Genomic DNA, 12,046 nt, shown 5'->3' on the forward strand with positions numbered 1-12,046 from the left:
CTGTTCTGAGTGTTCATAACATTTCTGAGGAGCTTCGGCAGCAGTACCGTCGTCTCATATATCAGATTTCTAGTCCCCGCCCTGCTGAGATGTTGGAATCTGAGCTTAAATGTCAGCCAAACCCATTTCCACAGGGACAGATAAAACGTTTAGATAAACCAAACATTACTGCCACATATCTGACTCAATTACCATTTAGAATAGAAGAATAGAACTCAACTTTATTCTACTGTCACAAGTTAAAAGCAATGATGTTCCCTCTCTGCATTTAACCCAACAGCAGTGGGCTGCCATTGTGCAGCACCCAGGGAGCAGTGTGGGGTTAAGGGTCTTGCTCAGGAACCCAGAGTAAAGGCTGTGGGGATTTGAACCGGGTACTGCAACCTCCTCAGAGCACAGAGTACTGCTCTAACCACCAGGCCATCGCTCCCCTTTAAAAAAGAAATAGGGTAAAAAGAAGGACGCATTTGTCGAACGAGGAGTCTTGGAATCGGACCAGACCTCTGCGCCTCGCTATGACATCATCAGTCTTCAAATCTGGCCTATGCAGGATGCAGTCGCTGGATTGGAACTCAGCATCAGAGTTCCAGGTCTGGTTTCTGATTGGTTAAAAATAGACCAAACATTCACTTTCAAACCATTTATTTATTGTTCTACGTAAAGTCTGTCAGCCAGCCTGCAGCGTCAGACTGAACCTTCCGGGGGACGCCTGATGCAGGGAGATGGACGAACAGCCGGTTCTGGTCCAGTCTGACCACAAAGAAATCCATCATGGATCTTCAACAAAAGAAATCATCTTCATCTCAGACCCAGTGGAACCAGTCGACCTAGTGGGACCAGTCATCCCAGACCCCCACAGGGGGTCCGGCTATTTGGCCCGATCCAGTAGAACATCCCGGTCACCTGACTTTGACCTGCAGGGTGTCGATAAGCTCCACCATCTCTGTAAAGTAGCTGCTATCGTCTCCCAGAATGGTCTCGGACCGGACCAGTTCCAAGTACTGCAGTTGGAGGGAGTGCAGAGAACCGAGCAGAGACGAGTCCGAGCGGTACTGGTCCAAACACACGGGCGCCATAGCCAACAAAGCCCGGAGAGCCTGCAAACAAGATGGCAGCGAGTGACTGCACCGTTCTACTGGAAGCATACCCATGAGAAGCTGTGAGGAGAACCGGTACCGGCAGACGGACCTTCTCCCGGTAGTCGTGCTCAGAGGACTGGAGCAGCTGGGGAACCAGGCGGCACCAGCCCTTCTCCATCAGCTCCTCCTGCAGGGACACCTGGGCGTACTGACGCTGCCGTTCTTCATGGGACGGGTCCTGGACCGGGTCCGGTCCGGCCTGGAAGATCAGCACCTGAAGGAGAACATGGTCCGTGTCAGAATCCCAGAATCAGCCAGAAGGACGGAACCAAGTCTGCCCCGGGTTCTACCTTCTCCGTGATCATGTCGTACAACATGGTGACGATACGCGTTCTCAGGATCCCTCCTACATCCGCCCTGAAGAGCTCCGACAGGATCGTCAGGCCGCCGTGGGACAGGAAGTGGCGCTGTGCGTAGGGGAAGTGACGCAGCAGGCTGGCCAGTGCGAACAGCACCTGAAAGCGGAAGGGGGAGGAGTCAGCCAGGATTCCCTCTGAAGGCCGGGTTCTGCAGCCGTAGGTACCTTCTTCCTGACGCTAAGCTGCTGAGCGGTGGCCAGCGATGTGAGGAGCGTCTGCAGGGCTCCGCCCTCCACGGCGTGGACCTGCACCACCGGGTTACTGCAGGACACAGACATCCAGGGATGAGGTCATCCGGTCTAGGGCTGTCTGTGATCCTAAGGATCGGCGTGTACCTGGCGGCGGCGGATCCCAGCACCAAGGCGGAGTTCTCCTGCAGGCGGATGTCGGAGCTGTTCAGACCGTCCAGGATGAGGCTCAGGCCCCCCATGGAGCACAGAGTCTGAGCGTTATCCACCTGACACACACCGACAGGACGGTTAGAACACCTGGAGCACCTCAGTCTGAGCTCCACCAGGACGTGATGATCTACCTGATGCACCAGGTACTCCAGCTCCAGCAGGATGCTCAGCCTCTGCTCTGTGCTGCTGCTGCTGCTGTTGAACTGCTCCAGCAGGCGCTTCATTATCTGCAGGAACACAGGCTACATGTGGGATGCACCCCCAACAGGAAACACCTGACTGATCCTCCGATCTTCAGCTGCTCTGGTTCTGACTGAGGACAGGCTTCAGTCTACAGGAGCTGACAGGAGGAGGAGTCTAACCATAAGCTCTCTCCTCCACCCATCATGAGCAACGTGAGAACAAGTTAGATCAACCAGATCATTTATGAACCAGACCTGAAAACATTCAGAGTTCTCCAGGAAACTCATTCAGCAGAAACATTGAGGCATCTGCTGGGAATGTTGGACGGCTTTGAAAGAATCTAATTTCAGCATTAATAAAACTTTAATCGCAGATACTCAGCTGGTTTAATTCAGTTTCACTCCATTAGAATTGAATGATGTCCGTTTTCCCTGAACGACTGATTGGACATAAACCTGCATTATGACCATTAGTGTTGTTCTCATAGAATATAAGGCCGACCAAAGCTCAAAGGACTGCAATTAGAATCTACACCTTCACCATTGTCATCCTCATAGCGCCGCCGTTTGGACGCCACAAGTCCAATAAGCTAGGAAACGTCTTTTTGTTTTTTTTATTATTTCTTGCATGCTTTCCCTTTTTTTTCTCATCTTTGTGTCTTATATGAGGAAATGACCAAGGTGACCAATTGGGAATGTTTTTGGTTTAACTTTGGTTAAATAAGACGAGCAGTCAGTCAGTTGATTAATCAGATATTAGACGGGCCGAGCAGATCCCTCGGCTTTAACTGAGCCATCAAGGCGCCACTGAAGGACAGACTGGAACATTAGTAAAGACACTTGATGGATGACAATGATTCTAGCTTTAAAGACTGTGTCCAGCTACACAATCTTTAAAACTAAAGGGGGGAATGTTGGGATCAAGTGTCGCCGAAGTAACCAGAACTACTCCCCTCTGGAGACACACCCCTCTAGTGGAGGTTTTAAAAAGGACAACTTCCTGTTCACCCCCTATAGCCAGCAGCTGCAGCTGACCCTGAGCGCTTTCCAGGGGAAGGCTACGCTAAAGTAGCAACCAAATCCCTCTGGAGAGTTCTGTGCTCGCTGGACCGAGTCAGACTACCCTTTTTCTTACGATTCAGGAGCTGAACGTAGTGGCTGTCCTAAATCTAACTGCCGAACAGCGGCGCCCATTTGCCGGAGGCGTTAGCCGCGGCTGCAAGCTAATCGCCGTTGCTAAAGGGGAACGTATCAGGCTACTCTGAGTGTTACATTCCAAAGATGGATCTTTTTGTTTTTGCACCCAAGTAACCCCATGTTCGGTTTTAGGCTCCGCCCTTAAGAGTGCACGCTGCTTCCTGAGTCTCAGCCCAATCAAGATCACCTGTTCACTATCTAAGGCCTGTGAAGCAGTACTTCAGAGCCTCGGGGCCTTTTGTCTCCTGTACACCTCTGTGGTTGTTGTAGCATCTAATGGTCTGTTCATTTGCTGCCAGGTAAACCTGTTTAGATGGTTTTTGTAGGGGAGAGCTGCCTCTTTGTTAAACCCCAGTTTCACCTCTTTATGTGTTGGTTAGGTAGGTTATATTTGGTGGGTTGGTATATTTTGATTTTAGATCGAGTTTGGTAAGTCCACATTTCTTTTTCTTTTAGGGTTGTTTTGTTTGTTATTTTGGGCTGAGCTCTCCCTGAAGCCTTTAACATTATTTATTTAAAAGAAATGGCAGAATAAACCCATTTAAATGCCTTTTGACTTCTCCTTTCCCTGTATAGATTTATGTTGGTCCCTTATACCCAGCCAGCGGACGTAACAGTGAGTTATAAAATTAAACCCCCTGCAAAGTTACCTCTTATTGTTGCATCGGATTGATCCAAATCTGTTTAAGATCTGCTGTTGGACTAACAGACTGAGCTGGGACAGGACCAGGTGAAGGAGTAGAATGGGAGGCAGATCTTTTAGTTATCAGGCTCCTCTCCTGTGGAACCAACTACCAGTTTTAGTCCGTGAGGCAGACACCCTGTCTACTTTTAAGGCTAGGCTTAAAACTTTCCTTTTTGATAAAGCTTATAGTTAGAGTGGCTCAGGTTATCCTGAGCTATCTCTATAGTTATGCTGCTATAGGCTTAGACTGCTGGAGGACATAGGGACCCCTTTTTCATCATTCTGCTTCATTCTATCTCTATTCTCCCACTCTGCAGAATCTATTAGTTCAATCTCTAACGTTCTGCTCTCTCTGCTTTTTCTCATAGTAGCTTCATCTGGTCTGTTCCTGTTTGGCTGTGACTCCATCCTGGAGAGAAATATCAGCTGTGCTGCTGCCATCAACACCTTTGTTTCTAGATGTTGGAGCTTGGCCTGTTTTCCAGTGTAGTCCTGTTTCTCTGACTGTGACTAACTGGATGTGCTCTCTTCATCCTCTGACATGGGAGCTGAATCAGAGCAAACAACTGAAAGACCTTCTGTTCCAGGAACTCCTCTAGAACCTCTGGTGGTTTTTTTACCTTCCTGCCTCCAGCACCAACATCTTCAGCAGCTGGAAGGAGAGACCCTAAGAAGAGTGTTTCTCCCTTGGTGGACCAAAGATTGCGCACCTGAACATCCGTCTCCACCAGCAGGTCCAGCTCAGCCATCTCCTTCTTCAACTCCTCCAGCGGTCGGAACTGGGATGCCACTGCTGAGTCCTGCAGAGGGAGATCAGACTAGGTTGACAAGAAGCACAGCAGCAGCAGCAGCCACCAGGACCACCAGTTCTCTGCCTACCTGACTCTTCATCTCCTCCTTCATCTTCTTCATCGCTCGTTTTAGCTCGTCTGGATCAATGGACGGCTCCCTGCCAACAGACGGTTCAGGTTTCTATGGCTGCCCTTTGACCCCTGCTCACCAATCAGCTGTTAGTGGGCCCACCTGTGCTCCTGAGTCCAGTACTTCAGCTGCTCCTCTCCCAGTCGGACCTCCCTCTGACCAGTCTGCAGGTTCAGCCTCACATGGGAGCCTGCTGGTACCGCCTGGCCTGGTTTGCACAGACAGGAGACAGAGGAGTTAGTGGAGAACCTTCAATCGGACCATCTACACCTGACTGATCATGGTCACCTGACCAACAATCGTCATCTCCACTTCCAATTCCTCATCCCCTCCTTCCCCACCCTTTGCTTCCTCACCCTCTGCTTCATCATCCTCACACTCTGCTTCATCATCCTCACCCTCTGCTTCATCATCCTCACCCCCTGCTTCCTCACCCTCTGCTTCATCATCCTCACCCTCTGCTTCATCACCCTCTGCTTCATCATCCTCACCCTCTGCTTCATCATCCTATGCTTCATCATCCTCACCCTCTGCTTCCCTATGCTTCATCATCCTCACCCTCTGCTTCCCTATGCTTCATCATCCTCACCCTCTGCTTCATCATCCTCACCCTCTGCTTCATCATCTTCTACTTCATCATCCTCACCCTCTGCTTCATCATCCTCACACTCTGCTTCATTATCCTATGCTTCATCATCCTCACACTCTGCTTCATCACCCTCTGCTTCATCATCCTCACCCTCTGCTTCATCATCCTATGCTTCATCATCCTCACCCTCTGCTTCCCTATGCTTCATCATCCTCACCCTCTGCTTCCCTATGCTTCATCATCCTCACCCTCTGCTTCATCATCCTCACCCTCTGCTTCATCATCCTCTACTTCATCATCCTCACCCTCTGCTTCATCATCCTCACCCCCTGCTTCCTCACCCTCTGCTTCATCATCCTCACCCTCTGCTTCATCATCCTCTACTTCATCATCCTCACCCTATGCTTCATCATCCTCACCCTCTGCTTCATCATCCTCACCCTCTGCTTCATCATCCTCTACTTCATCATCCTCACCCTCTGCTTCATCATCCTCACCCCCTGCTTCCTCACCCTCTGCTTCATCATCCTCACCCTCTGCTTCATCATCCTCTACTTCATCATCCTCACCCTCTGCTTCATCATCCTCCCCCCCTGCTTCCTCACCCTCTGCTTCATCATCCTCACCCTCTGCTTCATCATCCTCACCCTCTGCTTCATCATCCTCTACTTCATCATCCTCACCCTCTGCTTCATCATCCTCACCCCCTGCTTCCTCACCCTCTGCTTCATCATCCTCACCCTCTGCTTCATCATCCTCACCCTCTGCTTCATCCCCCTCTGCTTCATCATCCTCACCCTCTGCTTCATCCCCCTCTGCTTCATCATCCTATGCTTCATCATCCTCACCCTCTGCTTCATCATCCTATGCTTCATCATCCTCACCCTCTGCTTCATCATCCTATGCTTCATCAACCTCACACTCTGCTTCATCATCCTATGCTTCATCATCCTATGCTTCCTCATCCTCACACTCTGCTTCATCATCCTCTACTTCATCATCCTCACCCCCTGCTTCCTCATCCTATGCTTCATCATCCTCACACTCTGCTTCATCATCCTCTACTTCATCATCCTCACCCCCTGCTTCCTCACCCTCTGCTTCATCATCCTCACCCTTTGCTTCATCATCCTCTGCTTCATCATCCTCACCCTCTGCTTCCTCATCCTCACCCTCCGCTTCCTCACCCTCTGCTTCATCATCCTCACCCTCTGGTTCATCATCCTCACACTCTGCTTCATCATCCTATGCTTCATCATCCTCACACTCTGCTTCATCATCCTCTACTTCATCATCCTCACCCCCTGCTTCCTCACCCTCTGCTTCATCATCCTCACCCTCTGCTTCCTCATCCTCTGCTTCATCATCCTCACCCTCTGCCTCTCATCCTCACCCTCCGCTTCCTCACTCTCTGCTTCATCATCCTCACCCTCTGCTTCATCATCCTCACCCTCTGCTTCATCATCCTATGCTTCATCATCCTCACCCTCTGCTTCATCATCCTATGCTTCATCATCCTCACACTCTGCTTCATCATCCTATGCTTCATCATCCTCACACTCTGCTTCATCATCCTATGCTTCATCATCCTCACACTCTGCTTCATCATCCTCTGCTTCATCATCCTCACCCCCTGCTTCCTCACCCTCTGCTTCATCATCCTCACCCTCTGCTTCCTCATCCTCACCCTCCGATTCCTCACCCTCTGCTTCATCATCCTCACCCTCTGCTTCCTCATCCTCACCCTCTGCTTCATCATCCTCTGCTTCATCATCCTCACCCTCTGCTTCATCACCGACACCCTCTGCCTCCTCACCCTCTGCTTCATCATCCTCACCCTCTGTTTCATCATCGACACCCACTGCCTCCTCACCCTCTGCTTCATCATCCTCACCCTCTGCTTCCTCCTCACCCTCTGCTTCATCATCCTATGCTTCATCATCCTCGCCCTCTGCTTCATCATCGACACCCTCTGCCTCCTCACCCTCTGCTTCATCATCGTCACCCTCTGCTTCCTCATCCTCACCCTCTGCTTCATCATCCTCACCATCTGCTTCATCATCCTATGCTTCATCTTCATCACCATCTGCTTCATTATCCTATGCTTCATCATCCTCACCCTCTGCTTCCTCATCCTCACCCTCTGCTTCATCATCCTCACCATCTGCTTCATCATCCTCACCATCTGCTTCATCATCCTCACCATCTGCTTCATTATCCTATGCTTCATCATCCTCACCCTCTGCTTCCTCATCCTCACCCTCTGCTTCATCATCCTCTGCTTCATCATCCTCACACTCTGCTTCATCATCCTGCTTCCTCATCCTCACCCTCTGCTTCATCATCCTCTGCTTCCTCACCCTCTGCTTCATCATCCTATTCTTCATCATCCTCTGCTTCATCATCCTATGCTTCATCATCCTCACACTCTGCTTCATCATCCTATGCTTCATCATCCTCACACTCTGCTTCATCATCCTCTACTTCATCATCCTCACCCCCTGCTTCCTCACCCTCTGCTTCATCATCTTCACCCTCTGCTTCATCATCCTCTGCTTCCTCATCCTCACCCTCCGCTTCCTCACCCTCTGCTTCATCATCCTCACCCTCTGCTTCCTCATCCTCACCCTCTGCTTCATCATCCTCTGCTTCATCATCCTCACCCTCTGCTTCATCACCGACACCCTCTGCCTCTTCACCCTCTGCTTCATCATCCTCACCCTCTGTTTCATCATCGACACCCTCTGCCTCCTCACCCTCTGCTTCATCATCCTCACCCTCTGCTTCATCATCCTCACCCTCTGCTTCATCATCCTCACCATCTGCTTCATTATCCTATGCTTCATCATCCTCACCCTCTGCTTCCTCATCCTCACCCTATGCTTCATCATCCTCACCCTCTGCTTCCTCATCCTCACCCTCTGCTTCATCATCCTCTGCTTCATCATCCTCACACTCTGCTTCATCATCCTATGCTTCATCATCCTCACACTCTGCTTCATCATCCTTTGCTTCCTCATCCTCACCCTCTGCTTCATCATCCTCTGCTTCCTCATCCTCACCCTCTGCTTCATCATCCTCTGCTTCATCATCCTCACCCTCTGCTTCATCACCGACACCCTCTGCCTCCTCACCCTCTGCTTCATCATCCTCACCCTCTGTTTCATCATCGACACCCTCTGCCTCCTCACCCTCTGCTTCATCATCCTCACCCTCTGCTTCATCATCCTCACCCTCTGCTTCATCATCCTCACCATCTGCTTCATTATCCTATGCTTCATCATCCTCACCCTCTGCTTCCTCATCCTCACCCTCTGCTTCATCATCCTATGCTTCATCTTCATCACCATCTGCTTCATTATCCTATGCTTCATCATCCTAACCCTCTGCTTCCTCATCCTCACCCTCTGCTTCATCATCCTCACCATCTGCTTCATCATCCTATGCTTCCTCATCCTCACCCTCTGCTTCATCATCCTCTGCTTCATCATCCTCACCCTCTTCTTCATCATCCTCAGCTTCATCATCCTCACCCTCTGCTTAATCATCCTATGCTCCATCTTCCTCACCCTCTGCTTCATCATCCTCACCCTCTGCTTCATCATCTTAATCTTCCTCACCCTCTGCTTCATCATCCTCACCCTCCGCTTCCTTACCCTCTGCTTCATCATCCTCACCCTCTGTTTCATCATCTTCATCATCATCCTCACCCTCTGCTTCATAATCCTCACCCTCTGCTTCATCATCCTATGCTTCATCATCCTCACCCTCTGCTTTATCACCCTCCAAGTCATCATCCTCACCCAACAGCTGTAGGAATCTGGTTCGTTTACCTGGTTTGAGTGTTTGCCAGTGTTCGTTAGGCTGGAGCACCTCCAGATTATCATCTTCATCATCCACTGTGCCCTCCGGGTCTTCATCACCAGTCCCTCCTCCTCCCCCCATGGTGCTCTCCACCACAGTTAGGGCTCCTCCAGGCTGTAGATTCAGAAAACAAATATAATTGGCCAAAATTTCTGAATCAACTATCATCATGCAATCTTTGACTGTAGTTGCCCTGGTAACCTAAAACAGGAAGTCTGATCTGAGCTCCTCTCTGATGGTGGAGGAGAGACTCCATCAGCGCTCAGAGCAGATCTGGGTTCAGCTGTTTAGATCAACTAACATAAAAAATCTTAGAATTTCTGGGTTTCTGTCTGCTGCATCACTGAAACATGGGTCCGGCAGAACCGTCGGTCCAACAGAACCGTCGGTCCATCAGAAACGTCGGTCCGGCAGAACCTAGCCCATTTTGCCTAAAGTTCAGACCTTTCTATTGGTCAGCTGACTCTGAAGATGGAGGAGGAGGGAGGAAAAATCCCCACGGCTGTTTACAGGTTGATATCCTAGTTTTTATTAAAATGCCACAATATTAAAGTTCCCTGTTTTGATTTAACAGTTTAAAGACTGTTGACTTTCTTTGTCGCCTCCAAAAGTTTGGTTTTATTTTCATTGTTCTACCAGAATCTGATCCTGTCATGTTTCCATGGTAACAGCATCTCTTTCCTTCCCATTGGTCCAACGCCTCTTTCATGTCGGTCAGTTTGCTCCTGACTGACAGAAGAACTAAAATAAACACTAAAGCTTAAGTTTGCAAAGCTGAAGTTGGTTTGCGATTTGGTTATGAATAGTGTTGCACCGATACTGCCCTAAAATGGTGGTATCGGTATCGGTGAGTACCAACAAATAGGGCGCCGATACCATTTTGAGAGCCATAAGTTTATTCAACTATTGTCACCCACTCCTGGTAGGCAATAAAAAGTTCTACTGGATTCACTTCGTATTAGATTTTTTCCTGCTTCACAAAGGTAGGCAGCAGCTTGACAAAGCCATGATGGCAATTATTTTACATTATTATGGTATCGGTATCTGCCGATACTGCACAGCCAGGTATCGGTATCGGGGGCCAAAAAATGGCATCGGCGCAACACTAGTTATGAATAAAGGGTGATACCACTTCCCTTTTCCCTGCCTTCAGCATCTTTAATCTACATTAATTAAAAAACTAGAACATCTAGATACATCAAACCTGGACTAGATTATTCTAAACTACTAAACTAAAACCAGGTCTGTGTTTTCTGAAACCTTTCTCTGGGTTGTAAGCCTGCAATAAAAACCGATGTAATACTTTTTATGAGGAATTCATATTGAACAGTGACATAGTGACAAGAAGGCATCTGAGATAAAACAATTGCAAAACCATTATATAAGCTAGATACTAGCTAAATAGATAAACATGGAATAGAACTGGTACAATGAGAGATTGTCTAAAGCAGCGAGCGAACCTATCTATATCAATAGCTCTTTGATCCAGTGGCGCTGCTGGGGTTCTGATCAGGTCCGGTTCTGCTCACCCTGTGGTCCAGAGCCCAGCATCGCAGCAGAACCAGCAGCAGGAGGCAGCAGCTCCTCCAACCCGGCAGAACAGCCGCTCCATGGCGGCTGCAGCACCACATCTGGAACATCTGGATGGATCACAGAACTCACTGCCTCGAACACGAGTGGACCTGAACCCACAGGGAGCGGAGCAGCTTCCTCCAGCTGATCCACGTCATCATCAGCTCTCCTCTCATTGGTCCACGTAGATAGTGAGCCCTTCATGGCGCCATCTGCTGGCAGGAGGCGAAACTACAGCGGAGGAAGAAACATTTCCCCCCAGATGAAGATTAACAAATGATGATCAAGACTTTCCTCTGATGAAGACCATCCTCTGATGAAGACAATCCTCTGATGAAGGCCGTCTACCAGAGAGAAGTCTGCCCCCCCCCCCCACCTTTTTCAAATCAGACGAAATTTGTCTCAAACCTTTGTGCAGCAAAAATGTTCGTTTGTGCCGCTATCATTTTAAGATATGAAGAAAATTTTGTAGAGGTCATCATTGTTTTCTTGTAGATTTAATGAAAGATCAACAGGCAACTGAGGCAGCAATCCAAAAAAATGAATAAAGGAAAACAAACCAGAAACCATAGAGACTTCAGGGAGAAAACTATCACGACGAAGAAGACTCAGCGAGACGGAGTTGGAGGAAGTTAGACGAAGAACCAGCACTGAGGATCTGCACAAGGAGAGCATTGATGGCTAACTGAACAAAAAGACGACTAACAAGCAGATTGGGAGCAGGTGTGAACAGAGCAGTCTAAGGAGCTAGGGAAAAATGAGACCAACACAAGAGGGCAGCAGAGGGCAACAGATAAAAACCTGAGAACTGAAATATAACCAGAAAACACAACAAAATAACAATTAAACCAATAAAACTAGAAAACATGGAGCAAAGTTAAACTGAATACTCAAAAGAAAACAGAACAGAACCAAGACTGGGACATAATTGACCAAAGCGTTTCTTTTTAATTTTTGTCTTTTTTTTTTTTATTGTAAAGTGAACAAAGGCTTCACTCATGAGAATCCAGAGTGGAATAAAGGTGCCAACCACCGGGAACATGAACAGATAAAAGCAAATATGATATAAAGTGGTAGCAAGATAATAGTATATCTAAACAATATACACTACCGTTCAAAAGTTTGGGGTCACATTGA

At 48.7% G+C, this 12,046-nt stretch overlaps 1 protein-coding gene across 1 annotated transcript; it reads right to left on the reverse strand.

The window, feature by feature from the left end:
- Positions 1 to 678: 678 nt before the first annotated feature.
- On the reverse strand, positions 679 to 11,063 carry sil1 (SIL1 nucleotide exchange factor). The gene is made up of 11 exons (XM_038276068.1): positions 10,867 to 11,063; positions 9,307 to 9,451; positions 4,987 to 5,092; positions 4,843 to 4,912; positions 4,674 to 4,763; positions 2,031 to 2,126; positions 1,834 to 1,955; positions 1,663 to 1,759; positions 1,430 to 1,594; positions 1,189 to 1,353; positions 679 to 1,097 (listed from the first exon to the last, which is right to left on the reverse strand). The coding sequence occupies exons 1-11, from the start codon at positions 10,975 to 10,977 to the stop codon at positions 900 to 902; spliced, it is 1,365 nt and encodes a 454-aa protein (XP_038131996.1). The 5' UTR covers positions 10,978 to 11,063; the 3' UTR covers positions 679 to 899.
- Between the last annotated feature and the right edge of the window lie 983 nt (positions 11,064 to 12,046).

Source organism: Cyprinodon tularosa, unplaced genomic scaffold (genome assembly GCF_016077235.1).
Source record: "Cyprinodon tularosa strain WSP-4 unplaced genomic scaffold, ASM1607723v1 ctg992, whole genome shotgun sequence".
In the NCBI taxonomy this organism is placed as follows: Eukaryota; Metazoa; Chordata; class Actinopteri; order Cyprinodontiformes; family Cyprinodontidae; genus Cyprinodon; species Cyprinodon tularosa.

Coding starts and splice junctions, on each gene's coding strand:
- sil1 (XM_038276068.1), bottom strand. CDS start 10,977: ATGTTCCAGATGTGGTGCTGCAGCCGCCATGGAGCGGCTGTTCTGCCG. Junction 1,956..2,030: donor TGGAGTACCTGGTGCATCAG/GTAGATCATCAC, acceptor GGTGTGTGTCAG/GTGGATAACGCTCAGACTCT. Junction 1,098..1,188: donor AGCACGACTACCGGGAGAAG/GTCCGTCTGCCG, acceptor TCTTGTTTGCAG/GCTCTCCGGGCTTTGTTGGC.